Source organism: Patagioenas fasciata, chromosome 2 (genome assembly GCF_037038585.1).
Source record: "Patagioenas fasciata isolate bPatFas1 chromosome 2, bPatFas1.hap1, whole genome shotgun sequence".
Taxonomy (NCBI): domain Eukaryota; kingdom Metazoa; phylum Chordata; class Aves; order Columbiformes; family Columbidae; genus Patagioenas; species Patagioenas fasciata.
The window spans coordinates 69,633,649-69,649,480 of NC_092521.1; the positions used below are offsets into that span (position 1 = coordinate 69,633,649).

General features: G+C 39.2%; 1 protein-coding gene across 3 annotated transcripts in view; it reads left to right on the forward strand.

The window, feature by feature from the left end:
- MOCOS (molybdenum cofactor sulfurase) overlaps positions 1-15,832 on the forward strand; it is a 229,557-nt gene that overhangs the window by 77,836 nt on the left and 135,889 nt on the right. For all 3 annotated transcript variants that reach the window (XM_065832199.2, XM_071804385.1, XM_071804384.1), the window contains exon 4: positions 10,084-10,725. In XM_065832199.2, the coding sequence (XP_065688271.1) occupies positions 10,084-10,725 (642 nt within the window). The remainder of the gene's footprint in view (positions 1-10,083; positions 10,726-15,832) is intronic.

The following is a 15,832-nucleotide window of genomic DNA, read 5'->3' on the forward strand; positions in this document are numbered from 1 at the left end:
TGTGTTTCAAGATTAGGATCAGGACTTCGCTTAAGAGCAGGAATCGGAGTAAGAACCATCAGATGGATCTCAACATTGCAAAGTTGTCTGCCAGGTGGTGCATCCTACCAAGGAGGCAGTCAGCTACACTCTACACAGGCCATAGACTGGCATATCCATTGTCTGAAAACCACAAATAACAGTGATTGACTCTCCATGTGTCAGACACATTGAGTCCTTAAACTCCAGAAAGAAGGCAGTGGAAGAAGATTGCCAGTCATGTGGGAGTGTTTGGGACTGGTACACCTTGTCACAACTGCTGTGCTTCGATCGCCAGCACAGCTCAGGAATGGACTAACTTGGAGCTGGCTCAGAGAAACCTCCAGAACATGGGAGCTGCATGGGCCCATCTACACAACTGCTCTCCTACTGCCTATCAAACCTACCTTAGTCCCAGGCAGTACCACCCCAAAGTAAAAATGCCAAGATTAAATAAGTAATGGAAGACTCAATAAGTAATGAGCATATGTCTGTACTTGACTCTTGCACCACAGAATAAGCCTGTTTCTGGATAGTATGGGAAATGCTGGGTTATGCTTTCGAAGCTATGCTTAGTTACTTGCACTTTACAATCAAAAATATCAGGCAATGTGTAAATAAGTCAAACTTATTTGGTATTGATGGCATATCCATTTTGTAAATTGGTTGTAGACAACTGCTGGTTGTCATACATCCACTCTCTGGCAGCAAAAGGGAAAAGAGATTGAGTAAACCCACAGTGTCTGGAGTACATGACATGCTGTTTCAGAAAATAATTTGCTGTAGTTTTTTAACTGGTTGCAAAACCACTACAGCCAGAGAGATCACAGTAGCACAGAGTTTAAAGGCCAAAGCTGATCTCAAAAGAAATTCCAGTCAAGTTAAACAAGGAATAATCTTAAAAAAATTGGAAGCAATGGTATGTTATTTGAAAAAAAAAAAAAATAAGGCAAGCAAAAGTCTAGCTTCTGAAGTTATTTTAACACCTTAAAGGATATTTAATTTCTTATCTGAGGTTACTTAAAAGGTTAAGCACTCTGAAAACTCAAGAGTGTGAAACTGTCTGAACACCTAAGTAGGCTTTTCTTCTTTTTTTTTTCTTTTTATCTTTTCTTTCTGAAACAACCTTTACGAGTTTATACATGTTATACTGCTGGAAAATAGCCAGCTGTCATGCTCCACTTTCCAAGAATCATAAATCAAAGTGAAGTAAGTTCTGACCAGTTACCAGCAAATATCCCTAGGGTAGGCAGGCAGGCCTCATGCCAGTGATGCTTGCTGGCATTAGCAGAATTAATTAGGCACTTTAACACTGAGAGACGAATCACTCCGGCAGGAGCTCAGAACATGTGGAAAGGTGAGAGATCAGGACTTACTAAGATTGGAAAGAGGGATGTTTGTGCTTCAAAGATACTGAAGCTGAGGTTAAGCTGTATAAGAGTAGCTGTGCATTATGCACTAGGCATTTAGATGCCTTCAGCAGGCAATGGAAGGAATTGGACATGTCAAGAGTGAGACATCTCAGCCTGAAGTAGATGAGCTGCCTGCTGTAGAGCCTGTGGCTTTTGAGCGACTCTAAAGGGTGATGTGCTCTGGAGTACACAGCATAGATGCCTTGAAGTGACATGAATTTCTATAAACCTACCCTTTAATTTGTTTGTGTAGCCTGTAAGTAGGATATTACCCGTATGACTGGTAGAAGTGATACTTCAAGCTGGTACTGTGCTGTCTTGAGTGTTCACCATCGCAGTCAATCTTGATGCATTCTTCATTTCTGCTCAGGGGATGCCTACATAGAAAACTTATGGTCTGTGCTAGGAAAGAGGACTTTGGAAAGGTAAAGTACAGTGACCTTAGTTGTTTCACGCATCTTATGAAGAAGATGAAACCATCTCATACTGAAGTTGCCCTAGATAGCAACTGAGATTATAAACTAGTCCATGTACAAAATCTTTGTGTGTTTGGTTTTAATTTCACTTCCTTGTGGTGGCTCCTAAGATTTACTGCAAAAATACTTTGAATTTTAGTACATTAATTATTTTAAAACTGTTCAGATTAATTTTTGCTTTTCTATTAGGCAATTAGTTTTTGCAAATGCAGTTTGGAATGGTTTGTTCATGAGCTGTTTTCTGTTTATGGCTAGTTCTCCTTAAATGATTGCCTAAAATATGGGTTATTTTTTTCCATTTCCTTCCTGGTTGACTTGAATAGCACATGGTGAATTTTCCTTTGAAGAACCCATGGTAGAAGTTTGCAGAGTCATTTGTGTTCTAACTAGTGAGAATACTGGGGTTCATGAGTGTTTTTACAAATCTTTGTCATTTATTCAAGCACCAGAGTAAATGGATCTGGCTAGTCTTAGAAAACAAAAAAAAAAAAAAAAGGTTTTAAAATCATGTAGCAATTGATCTTCCCTTTCTATACAGAAAAATAACTATCTAATTTCAAAGGAAACAGTTACCCAGGGGTTTCTGCTACATCTACAAAGTTGTAGGAGTTACAGGCTTCTGTCAGTGAGAGCAGTAACATTTGTGTGCAGGAACAAACTGTATGAGTCGGATTTTATGGTTTTCATGATTCCTTCCCACTACTTTACTCTTCTGGTCATATGCAGTGCCATAACAAATTTTAGTTTGCTCTGTTGGTATGCCTGGTGTGACACTGAATGTCTTTGGGGTGTGCACTTCATAATGAGGGCCAACACCTTTTGGTTGGGGTGTGTGCGTCTTATAGGCTTATAGCATCTTTTCCTGCAGGAGACAGTTTGTAGCCATCAAATTGCTCCCGCTCTTCCCAAGATGTTGTGTGAGAGAAACTTCAGGCATTCTGCTGTGCTGCCAGCTTTGCAGAAATGGAGAGGGGATTTCTTTGGTGAAGACCAACTATGACCCTTTGTAAGCAAATGAGTATTGCCACGGTATGTCTCCAGTGAATCAGGCGGTGCTCGGGAGAATAAGTGTAATGCATTATAATGCTTCGATTCAGATGGCTGAGCTTGAATGCCTAGAGAAAACAATGCTTACAAATACAAAGGGAGGGATTTTTGCATCAGGTGCATTCCACCTGATAATTTATTTCATGCACTCAGGGAGCTAATTTCAGTTTGGTCGTAAGCAGCAGTAGTGTAAATGGGTGAGATCTTTATTACTCATGTGCAAGCAGAAATGGGGAGAAGCTGGGTTCAGAATGAGTGCCTTTCAAGTAAAATGATCAGAAAACAAGTTCATATGGATGTAACCAGTGAGGATAAAGAGAGCAGTGTGTGCTTATTTCACAGTAAGCCTGTGCTCAAAAAGGTTTAAATTTGTGCATTGTCAGTATGAGAGGGGAAACTGAAATGGAAAAGAGGACTCAGTAAACTTTGAGAGAGAACTGTAAAGGATTATTTATCCCAGTGTTCTTTGTTATGCAGGTATTAATCCATAGGCAAATCCTTCAATTTGATAGACCTCTGCTGCGCTAGCTGCACAGGTCACAGAGATTACATGACATAGATTTATGCTGAAAACATGTCTGTCTTTAAGAGAAAAAACACAAATGTTTACAAGGGCTTTTTAAATTAAATTAATGTTTTGCTGGAGGAAGACAGACTTGATAGATTTTTTTTCCCCACTTAAATACATTTGAATCTTAAAAATATTCATAGATATCAGTTTGCTTTTGTTTGGACTGGGAATTGACAATGGGAATATAACTCGGTGCTGTGACATACTGAATTGAATAGACTGAATAGACCTTGTGTTTACAAAATAAGATATAAGACATTTCCTACCCAGAAGACTTGTGTTTTTAGTTTGTTAAACCAGAGCATTCCCCTTAGGGATAGATCTGTAACTATTTAAGCTAAGCTGTCAATTACATCAGTGAGAGAAGTTAAGGAAAATTTGGGGTTTATATTAAGCAGTGTGTACTTCTTTACAGTATCCTTCTGTGTTTGCTTGAATGAGGATACTCACATCTCTGTTCCTTTTTTCTTCATATATACGGAGAGAAAAATATCTACAGAACCACTACTGCACATTAAGTTAAGCCTAAAAGCAGGATGCTGTTTCTGGTGTCTGTAATAACCACAGCAGTTTACAAGACCTTAGGATCCCTCACTAAAGTTGATGGGAGTTTTTCAGCTGGCTGCTTTGATAGCTGGAGGTGACTCTCAATTAATAAATGAGGAAGGTTAAATTGCTCTTACTCAGAAATGTAGATGCAGCCACTAGCTAGACTTCCCAATTGCACTTGTGTGGAGAAAACAATAAAATGTGAGTTATGAAAAGTGCTATCATCTAACATAAAAAAAAAATCAAACCAAACCACTCCAAATAAAAAGAAAATATTTTGTTTGACTTAGAAGTAATTTTTATTTTTTTTTAGTTGCCATTAGTACAAAACCTATTCCTTGATCAACAGGATGTTACATCTTTTCAGAGTTTCTATAGAGCAGAAAACAGTGTGATGAAATTTCTGAGGCTCAAGCTAAGCATCTCTCAACACAAGTCCAAACTGGGTATGTGCTTCTGGGTAGCATGGCAAAGGAAAAACATTATAATGAGAAATAATTTTTTATGTCAATGTGCAGCTGAAAAGAAGCCTTTATAAAGTGCTACCTAAACTTGTACTGCTGAATAGGTAGCTATGCTTCTCTCTTCAAATCTGAATCTCTTGTTACAATGGCAATATTTAAACTTTTAAAAGGAGTCTTTTTTAGCTAGATAAACTACTGGCGAGAAAATCTTTGTACGGACAGTAGTTATGAAAGCTCATATACAATCTAAATAAAAATGTGAATACAAATGAAAATCACAAACTCCTTGGCCATATTTTGATCTTGCCAACTAGAAACTGAAATATTTGCAGCGATTGGAATTAAAGAAGTATGAAAGGGCCCAAACCTAGCAATATAGGTTGCTGTTCAGCTTTACAGCTGTTTGCAAAATAGTAAATTGAAGAGAGTGGAGAAACTGATATAAAGCATTTTTTAGAAGTATTTAAAACCTAGAAGCATGGAAGAAAAGCAATGTTAATCAACAGAATTTAGGGAGGCTGTAATGGAAATGGTGTAGTATGGACATTTGTATATCTGTGGGAGCGCTGCTACTGATCTGCTCCTGAGGGCCACAAATGAAGAGCTGTTGGTGAGGAGGAATGTGAAGTTTCATGCGTGAAGTAACAGCAGCCAGGCAACAGCTTTGGAGGGCTTCCCTTTCATCTAACTTTGGGTGTATCTAAGGTAGCTGAACAAATCAGTAGCCTTTATCTTCTGCAGAGCTGCCAGTGGTGATGTGGAGTGTCTAGTTCTGAATTAAACTATTAATTCAGGCTGTCGGATTAGATACATTACATAATATGACTTCTCCTTCGAACTGTATGACTTGGTTATAGATACCTTTAAATTTAAAGCACATTATTAAATATGTGTATATTAAATACATAAAATGAGGGACCAAGCTTGATTGAAAATCAATTGAGTTTTCCTACCAGTGTTTAGAGTAGTAAGGTATTTTGGCTCAACTGCAGTCATGAAGAGACAAATTCCTATGGCAACTTTTTAAAAGGATTAAACACTGGCTAACAGAGAGGTCTCACAATACCAGTGTGCACGTGGAAGTATGGTTGAGTGAGGGCATTTTCAGTGGCTTCTCCCCAGACTGATTATTTGCCATGAGTTTTTGACCTTCATGTGTTGTGACCTGCATTCTCCTGGGGAGATGAGGTAGAGGAAGAAGAGCTGAACGGTCATGGTGGGTCTTGAATGTACTGCAAAGATGGAGCGTGTGGTTTCCTCCTCCACTGTGCCAGCCTGAAAGCAAGCTACTGGGTCAAGTTTCTCAGCCCTTCTGCCATCTTCACATGATGAGACAGCTGTGTCAGTATGTTTAATGAAACAATTAACCTCTTAGTCATTTCTTCCTTTGAAAAGTGGAAATTTGTAATACTATAAAATACCACTGCTGTTTGCAGCTGTGAGCTATAGTAGGTCATGCTATCAGTTTTCTGCTGCAAGTCTTCAGTCCTGCTGCCAACAACCACTTTATATATGGCTGTAAATCTTCCAGGAGTGTAATAAAGGTGAACTGCATTTCGCTGTAATGGGGTATGTCTTACATGAAGACTGAGAGCATTAGGAATTCTGTGTGTAATAGCCAGTGCTTCCCAATATTCATGTCAGACCAGAGGATGTAGTACTGTAGGTGGCAGAAGTCATTTGGACATTTTGCAGTTTTCTGTCTCTGAGAACTCTGACTTTATCATAGCGGGGCTGCTCTAGTTCAGGAGTTTGTGGTATTCATTTTACAAATCTTATTCTGAAGTGCCTGTAGCTCTTCTACTCTGCACATCAGAAGTCGTTCTGGAGAATGAAATTCCTTTAACTCAGTTGATACTGCTTTATTTATTGATTTTTCTTTTTTAATATTAGAAATACTTCAGCCAAAATGTAGGTCCAACTTTGAAAATTCTACTTCTTTTGTAAGTATCGGAATCATACCAATTTTATGAGGCATTTAGAGACTCAAAATGTAAATAGGTACCTGCTGAGATTCACAAAATCACCTATTTTCTATTCAGGTCGATTAGAAATGTAACTTGTTGTTTCTCTAGCTTTAAGAACTTAAGTAACTAAAAAAAAATGGTTCTAATTCATTTGGACACTTTTGAAAATTTTACCCTAAAGCTTGATTTTTCTTATGATAAAGTCAATGGTACTGAGCTGAGAAGATCAGTGTTATGTCATGGATTTTATTCCAGAACTGCTCAGCTGTTTCTGAATTTGGATGATCTAAAACTAAACATAGTTAAAATACTACTGATATGCATGAGCTTTTATAAATTAAACATAGAGCAGTCACTATTTGTGAGCCTAAACAACCCCAAAAAAGGTGTTTACTGTTTTGCAAAGTTTTGAAGATGTTTAATGAAAGTAGTCACTGGCTCTGATATTCATGGTTGGACAACAGCATCCCATTATTAAATCCACCATTCCTACATCCCAGCTATTGTCATTTTACAGTGTCTTTTGTCAAATGAAGTGCTGCGATAAGCAAGTACAATTCCTATGGAGAACTTCAGGTTATTATTCTCAAGCAAAATTTGGCATTTTTCCTAGCTGTGTCTCACCTCCCACTCAGCCTGTGTGGCACGAAGAGGCTGACTGGGGTGGAAAGCAGAGAAAGCATAAAAAGTAGAAGAGAAGCAGCTTGATAAGAGTCTTCAGCATACTTTTTGTTACTGCTCTTGTCAGCTGGCTCTTATGAAGAGATATTACGTATTAAGAATTTGCTCTTGTCACCCAGCTTTTTAACTCAAAAGGTATTCTGTGTGTGCACATACATGTGAATATGTAACTTGTCCTAGTGCTCACAGGGATAAAAACAAAATAAAAATCACACTGTGTAATGATGTTAATGCCTATCTGCCCGTAACAACTTGTTAATGCGTATTTCTCTGGTGTTATGAGATATCAGAAATGCATCAGGAGCAGAAAAAGCTTTAGAAATCAGGTTACTCTGGATACTTAAGTTTGATACTTAATTGTTGTTGATTTTTGTTGCAATTGTGCAATGTTTTTGTAATTTGTGTTTCTATCAGTGCAATGATTCCAATACCTACTCAATATGGATGTAGTGCATGCAAAAATAAGCCACATCAGATAATACATGCAAAATTATGTCCGTAACCACAAAGACCCAGCCTCCTTACTATTAATAATCTCCTTTTTGCAGTTCCTTTCCCCTAGAAACAGGAGTCTAATGCTCTCCTGCTCTGTCCCTGAAGAAGAACTTAAGATTCTTGCTTGCCCTGCTTTCCACCTTTTCTGTATCTAGGTGAATGCAAGGAAAGGAGAATAAAGGCAGAAGGATGTCAGGACTGAAATTCAGGGCATGGCTCTGAGTGGCAGCCCTGCAGCTGAGTTAACTCTACCAGGGGCTACTGCCTAGGTTGAGGGTTTCAGGTCCCTTCAGCCAGGTGTCCTATAAAACACACACACACACACACACACACACACACGCTTCAAGCTGTAATGCAGGTGATGGTGGCAAAGGCTGTACAGGTCACCGCCAGGGAAGAGGGAGTGGATGTGATTTGGTGACCAGAAAGGGCAGGTCACAGTGATGAATGAGGCAGGCTGTGGGTTCAATACTCTATACAAAAACTTCGGCGATTACCCTCGTCTTCATCCCTAACATGATTTCTAAAATACAATAGATAAGTTTGGTTTCTCTGAATATGGTCTTGACCACGGTATTTGGAGCTGTGAATGCTTGCAGCAGCCATACCCTGGCAAGATCTAGTTCAGAAAGATCCTTATGAATTCTTTCAGAAAGTTTCTCAAAATATTTTAAGCTTAAATCCATGATCTGCTGATGTCCCTCATAAAAGACGAAATTCTTTCTTCATGGAAAGATGACATAAAGTACCTACCAATTGCATCAGATTTCAAAAAATTAAGTTCTCAAGAAACTAAGGTCTCATTTGGGCCTATGAATCTATCTGTTGCATCCTGTGATTCCCAGTACAATAAGACTTTCCTTCAACTGAGAAAAGTATTAATAGTACAATTTCAGCGGAGCTTTGCAAGGGTTTTTTATTCCTAATCATCAAAGTTGTTGCAATTGCTTCTTTTCCAGTGTTCAATCTTTGATTGCTGCACTCCACACATCCAGCTCCACCACCCTTTGCCTGTAGCATTTGTGTTTCAGACTGGACACATAAAACTTTAAAGTATTTCTCTCTGCTGTCATCTGGTTGAGGCAATTTTAGCTTGAATTTGTTGTGCCACCAGTTATACAACTTAACTTTATATGAAACTATGTCTTTGGTTTCTGCCTGTTCTAGTAAGGCAATCTGCTGTTATATAAAACCTGCAGACTTTTAATGATACATATTGGGAACCAGAGTTCATAGGCTCTCCACATCCTGGTCTCTACCTGGGAATTACACAAAACAGTATGCCAGCTCCTTGGAGAGCACTGATGCGTTATGTTGCTTACAGAAATGCTCTGCAGCAGGAGAGACAACACCCTGTTACATTTTACCTTTCTTGAAAACCAGACAGCACTGCAGAGCAACAACATTTATGCCCTGGTTCCATTTTGTTTGCTTTGCTCCATGCACTGAAGCTGGTGTCTCTTGGATGGTTGTTACATTTCCTGTTAAATATCAGCAGGAGTTTTAGAAAAGCTAATTCAGAGAAAGTTTGTTGGGTGAAAAAGGTGAGAAAAGTCACTAAACTGAAGCTGTTCCACAGCCTCTGAAAAGAGCCACCTTGCACACTGCAAATCTGTAATAGCTGTAATTCATCACACAAGCTAGCTTGATTACCAAAAGTTGCATTAGATGGTGGTCACAAAAGGTAGCTCAGAGCCCAGAAGGTGCTGTCCAGGCATCATGAGTGTGTAGTGTAGACGTGTCTCAAGAAACAGGCTTGCTTACAATTTCATAGCCTGGCTCACTGGAAGACATTAGATTGCTTCTATTTTAGGCCGCCTTTGCGGTAGGTGCGTAAAGCACATAGCACGCATATGTTCCTTCTTGCTGTCTTCTCTTTCTGTTGTTAATAATATAAGCAAGGAGCAAAGCTGTATGCTAAGGTTTCCCTGTTGAGTCCTATGACCCTTAATTGGGATGCCCAGTATAGAAGTAGGTTTTTTGTTTTTTTTTTTTAATGGAAAGATATTGTCTACTCCAAATACTTTGTAAACAAAAACCCCTAACAGTTTGCAAATAAAATGGGGTCTCTCAAGGACAGTGTAATTTTAATTATATGCAGGCTTGATTCTGATCCCACTGAGGTACTAGACTGGTCACTGTGTTCAGAGCCAAGCAGAATCAACTTCTATCTGTAAAAACACAGCCATGTTCACTGCAGCATTGAGAAGAGTCTCTTGTGGGCAAAATGATTCAGTTTACACTTGGTGAAGTTTATTGTTCTATTTGGCAAAAACTGTCTACTTGTATTCATATCAGGTGTCAGAATAGAAGAATTTATTATGAGGAAAAACAAAATATATCACACAACAATAAAATAGAAAAATTAGGAAGTAACTGGATATTTTTTTCCCTGTATTTCAGAATATTGCAACACTTTCACACTTCTGCTGATGATTACACCATCATTTTCACATCTGGATGCACAGCTGCACTTAAACTGGTAGCAGAAGCATTCCCTTGGATACCTGAAGGCACAAAGCAACCCAGCAGTCGATTTTGTTACCTAACTGACAGCCACACATCTGTGGTGGGTATGAGGGGGATAACAGCCTCAATGAATGTTGTGTCTGTTCCAATAAAACCAAAGGAAATCTTGTTATCAGAAAAAAACAGGTTACCAGCTGAAGAACAAAACTGCACAACACCTCATCTTTTCTCTTATCCGGCTCAGAGCAATTTTTCTGGTACCAAGTATCCCCTTTCATGGATACAGGACATACAATCTGGAAAACTCTGCCCCATCAAAATACCAGGGAAGTGGTTTGTTCTACTAGATGCAGCTTCATATGTGAGCAGTTCTCCATTAGACTTGGGAGTTCACCAGGCTGACTTTATCTCCATCTCATTCTATAAGATCTTCGGATTCCCAACTGGTTTAGGAGCGTTATTGGTAAACAACCGGATTGCCCCTCTCTTGAAGAAAACCTATTTTGGAGGTGGAACTGCAGCTGCCTACCTTGCAGGAGAGGATTTTTATTACCCAAGGAAATCTATAGCAGAAAGGTAAGGCTTTGTTTTAACAAAAGAGGGGGTTTTGCTGATACTGTTTGCATCAGAGAAATGCCTTAGGGTTGGCACATGCACTGGGCTGTGATGCATGTGCTTCTTTATGCAGTTGGATAGGTATTTCACATCTAACTCTGTTTTCTTCTTAGTATTCTTTTTTCCAATCCTTACCTGATCTAGTTTGTCACAACTGGTAAAAATGTAAGGCTTCATTCAGTGACATAAAGGTCAGTCCATGCATTTTTAAATTTATATTTAGGATACCTCAGTGGAACCCTGATTTGTTTTTGAAACTCTGCACCTGGAACATCCAGGCCAAGGTTGATCACACAGTATACTGACCCTCAGTGAAACTGGAAAGTAAGGTCCATGTATTTCACTGGAAAGGTGGCATGCTTTACTTTCAAGACAAGGATCATCAGAATAACATATGCAGTAAGATAAATTACCTAGGTCAAATATTTGTGGCACTCCTATTCCCTGACCGAGGTTCTGGAGAAGCTATGATGGTCTCCTACAGAAAATAGAGGACACCTAAAGGAGGTCAAACATGCACATAAGAAAATGCAGGGCAATGGATAAGCTTTCCCAATCCCTTAACACATTGAAACACGACTCTTGGTGATGCTTGGTCTCTCTGCTTCACTCCCTCAAGCCAGCAGCACCTTACATAAAGTAAAGGATCTTCCTTCCTGTCTCTGCATCCAATATCTCTGCACAAAGGGAATGCCTGAGATGGCATTTAATATTAAATTATAGACCTTGGGAGAAGCTAGAGGTGAAAAGATAAAAAGAGCCATTCATGCCTTGCTTTTGCTTATGGATGTGTATTCAGCAAAACGAGGTCCTGCATCTCCCATGATGTAAATACCTGACCTTTCACTCTACATGTAGTAATGCAGAATGATTCTTCATGGGGGTGTGTGTGCTTCTTCTAGGTGTGTGCTCCGAGTGCTGTGGTGGGGTTTTGGTTCTGGACTGTTAGATGCAGAGGCTGGCTGCATTAACCTGGTTCTCTTGCCTGATGAGGCCATGCATAATTTCTGAAACGGAAATTGGTACAGTGAATACCCAGTTAATCTTTTAATTTAGAAATAAAAACAGTTGGAAGACATTGGTCTTCTGACCTCCATTTCTGTTTTTTCTAACCAAAAGGGCCTTGAAGTGCATCACTCACTGAAAGTCAGGATGAAGGGGCATAAAATCATGGGATTCTAGGGTGCTTCTGCACCACCTGCAAGCCAAAGAGAAAACCTGCTTTACTTTGACCTGGGCAGACTCTAATTTCTGAGTGGCTTTTCTAGGGGTAATTGACACATGACTCTTGAGATAGCATAGTGGATAAAAATATCTGGAATGCATTTTAGATCTCAATTCTGATTTTATACTTTTTTAATTAAGAGGGGGAAGGTATGTTGAAATGTTGAGGGGAACTCTATCTCTGGTATGGTTTTCAGGAGTTCTCAGAGGTTGACTGATTATAATCCTTTCAGGCACTTGAGGATGCCACTGCTTTCAAGGGCTTTTTTTTTACTGAATCAGAAGAAGGCCCTATTTTAACCTTTTCTACTACAGACTTATAAACAAAGGAATCTGTTCAATTTGATTTTTCAGTCAGGCTGTGTACAGAGTGTCTTGGTATGAGGGAACCTAGCTCAGATAATTAAATCTGACTGCTGAATACCCAGGCATCTCACACTAGTTCCCAATAGACACCACAGTGTCACACAGATAGTGTGAGTCGTTGTACATAGGTAAATATTTACATTTGTCCTCATCTAATCCTTTGATTATTATTTGAAAATCTAATATTTAAAAGTTCATGTTTAGAGCCCTATTGATGCTGTCTGTAGCCCCTAGTGAACTGTGGAGACTTAAAGTCCTACCTGGAGAGGCCTGAAGTTTTCAAAAATAGATCAGGAATGAGGATAACCAGCATCTTGAAAATATAAAACCAGCAGCATTGAAATTCTCACTCAGTGTCCTCCAAGCTATATCATCCAAATATTATTTTTTTCTTTCAGATATTATGGAGTTTTGCTTTTTTTTGTTTTCGAAGTGTTTTCTTGATAATAAAATACAGAGATGGAGCAGTTAGGAAGAGAACTACTGCGCTTCAAATACCATGGTGGCCAAAGCTAATATGATTACCTTATCTGTGGGTCACATTTCTATTTCTTTGCTAGTGGCTGAACCGCGTGGGTCATTATTTCTCATATAAACAGCAACTCTAGCCAGGTCTTATCCCTGTCAAATTTCAGTAAGGACCCTTCATCTTTGGAGGTATCCAAACCCAACTGGAGAAGACCCTGAGCAACCTGCTCCAGCTGGATATGGTTTGGGTAGCGGACTAGACTGGAGACCCCCAGGAGCCCTTTCCAGCCTCTGTGTTTATGTGATTGATTGTGCACACCTCTACCAAGCTCCGTCTGCATTCTCTCTTTGTGATTTCAAAGGGTTGGTTTCTCAAGTTTTTTTTTTTTTAAGCTTGTTTACAGTGCTGGATTAACATTGGGTAATTCATAAAGAAACATGAATGCTAACAAATACCATTGGAAAAGTGGATTAGAATATGCATATCTGAATACCATTAGCAGAAGCTATTCCCTGTCCACACATAATGAAAGTGCAGTGTGCTAAGAAACAACTTTTTTCAAGTCAAGGTGAAACTTGAGTGGAGGTGTGTAATGAGGTTGTTTATTCATCTTTCCATCCCAGGACTGTCAAAATGGTTACCTCTTGCCTTAATGGATACAGCTTTTGCTAGTGTTTCCTGTATTTTATTTTGTTGTTCTTGCTATATAAACTATTCTATCACAGACTCTTTTACGTTCCTTTAATAACCTTAAATCACTTTCACATTTCCCCATTCCATAGCAGTAGCCAGTCTTTCTATCTCAACTTTTAAAATCATGTTTATTGTATTTTCATCCTTGTATCAAACAGCTTGACAAATTATTATTATCATTCACAAATCTAGCCTCATTTCCCATATTTTTTCTGCACAGCATGAGATAATAAAATAATATGTTTATGTATAGCAAGAATTCAGAGATAAAATATTCATCATCTGCCCTATTTTTCTTTTGTATCTGTGAGTGCTATTCAGAATCTGATCATCCTGGAATTTGTGACTAAGGGAAAAGAAGCCATTGTGTTATCTGTAAATTGGATATCTGCATCTTAGTCTACCACTGTGAAATATCCAGTGCATTAGCTGTTGTTTGTTCTTCATTTCTAAATGCATTTTCAAAAGCTTTGGAAATCCAGATGGTATAACTTTGTCCCTGGTGAGGTTTAGTGGCTCTTGCCTCTGTTGCTTGAATGATTTGACAGCCACAAAGTAGCGCCCACACTTTGCTAATCTATGATGCAGTATACTTAACCGAAGCAGGTTCCTTAATTCTTGATGCTGTAGCTTTTACTTTTTGGGGTGATTCAGTGGCTGATATACATGACCTGCAGATAAAAGGTTAGATCTCTGAAGTTCTGCTGCAAATGTCCTTAATTAGGGCACATCCATGTACTATGCTGGAGAACTATGATAGAGATCACCAGGACAACTGCACGTGCCTACGCAGGTATGCATGTAGTGGCATGGTTTGGATCTTCAATTGCACACTGAGTTTATGCATGCTGAGGAGAAGAGAAGGAAGGAGTGGAAAATGAAGACAGAAAGGTATGAGAGAGCTATGGCTAGAATCCTAAGGAGCACTGGAGCTGAAGACAAAATCCTGGGGTTTGGTATTGGGTATGGAGCAGCTCAAGAATCCTTTGTCAAAAAGCTGGTCTTCTGCTTGGAAGTTGTCTCTAGCATCATTGCATGTTTCTGTCAGCATAGAAAGAAAGATTATAGTGATGGGTGCTGATTTAGTCTGTAGAAACTCTTCATAGTGCTGAGAAATAACCTAAGGGCCAGACCAGGTGTACAAGAGCACAATATTTAATGCATGTGCTCACATTGTAGGCTAGCGCACACCCATTGACTTCACACTCAAGGGCTCTATCCATCTGCCCGTGATTGATGTGGTAATTGTGCCTGAATAGTACCCTGTTGACTAGTACTTTTTGTTCAAAGCATTTTGTTGTGCTGATTCCACATTTTTGTGATGTTTAGAGATCTTCGAACAGGAGATCTCACTTGTGGGGTAATTTCCAAATTCATAAAATTCCTGAACAACATCCTTTTAAACAGCAGTGATGACTTTCAGTTGAGATACTTGGGAAGTGACAGGGGTCTTTACCTAATTTTTAATGGACATTTGTGCCATGAGGCTGCCTTCCGCATCTGATAGAATTATTGCAGCCACTGACAGAGACTCATAAGCCTGAACAGGCAACAAGAGAGTGAGCAAGTCTCCTCCTTCTCCTCACCCTTTGGTGCCACCCCAGTGCCAGAGGCCACTGAGCAGAACTGTGTAGGGCTTTTACATAGCTGCTCCCCCAAAGTCCCTTCATGTACCTGATAGGACTTAATTCTGACAACTTGAACAACTGTTTTTCAAAAGAGCTTTAAAAAATAATGGAAAAGGGTTTTTTTTTGCTTTCTGAGTAACTGTAAGGAGGATCAACTAACCTCTTACTCTCTCCTTTCTCTGCTGAATGTAAGTATCTGCTGGAAAGCTTCACGCAGTCTATCTTGTTACCTCTTAGGACATCCAAGGTGGCAGTTGGCATTTGCTGTGTTTTTCTGCCACCCATCACTGCAGCCAGCCAGCTTCTTCAGTATTTGATGCAAAGGAAAGCTTTGCCTAATTTTTTTTCTAACCCCCACCATTAAAGAGGCATTCATATGTCATTTTGCTCTCTAACCCTTCAGGTGATTATTGGTTTCGATAATTAAGTTGTTTAATTGTCTGAAAACTCAACACGGTCAGGATAAACTGAAATTTGTAAATCAGTGAGCCGAACAGAATCCTGTGGGGATCACTTTTGATCTTGATTCACCACTGGATTCACCTTAAATTGCTCAATCCGTGATAAAATGAAAGCAGTGCCTCTGGTAAATGCTTCTAGAGTGCAACAAAATATGCTTAAAAACATGTTTCTGAACCTGGATTAGTGGGCAGTCACCCAAAGAGAAGCAATACACGTAGGTACAACT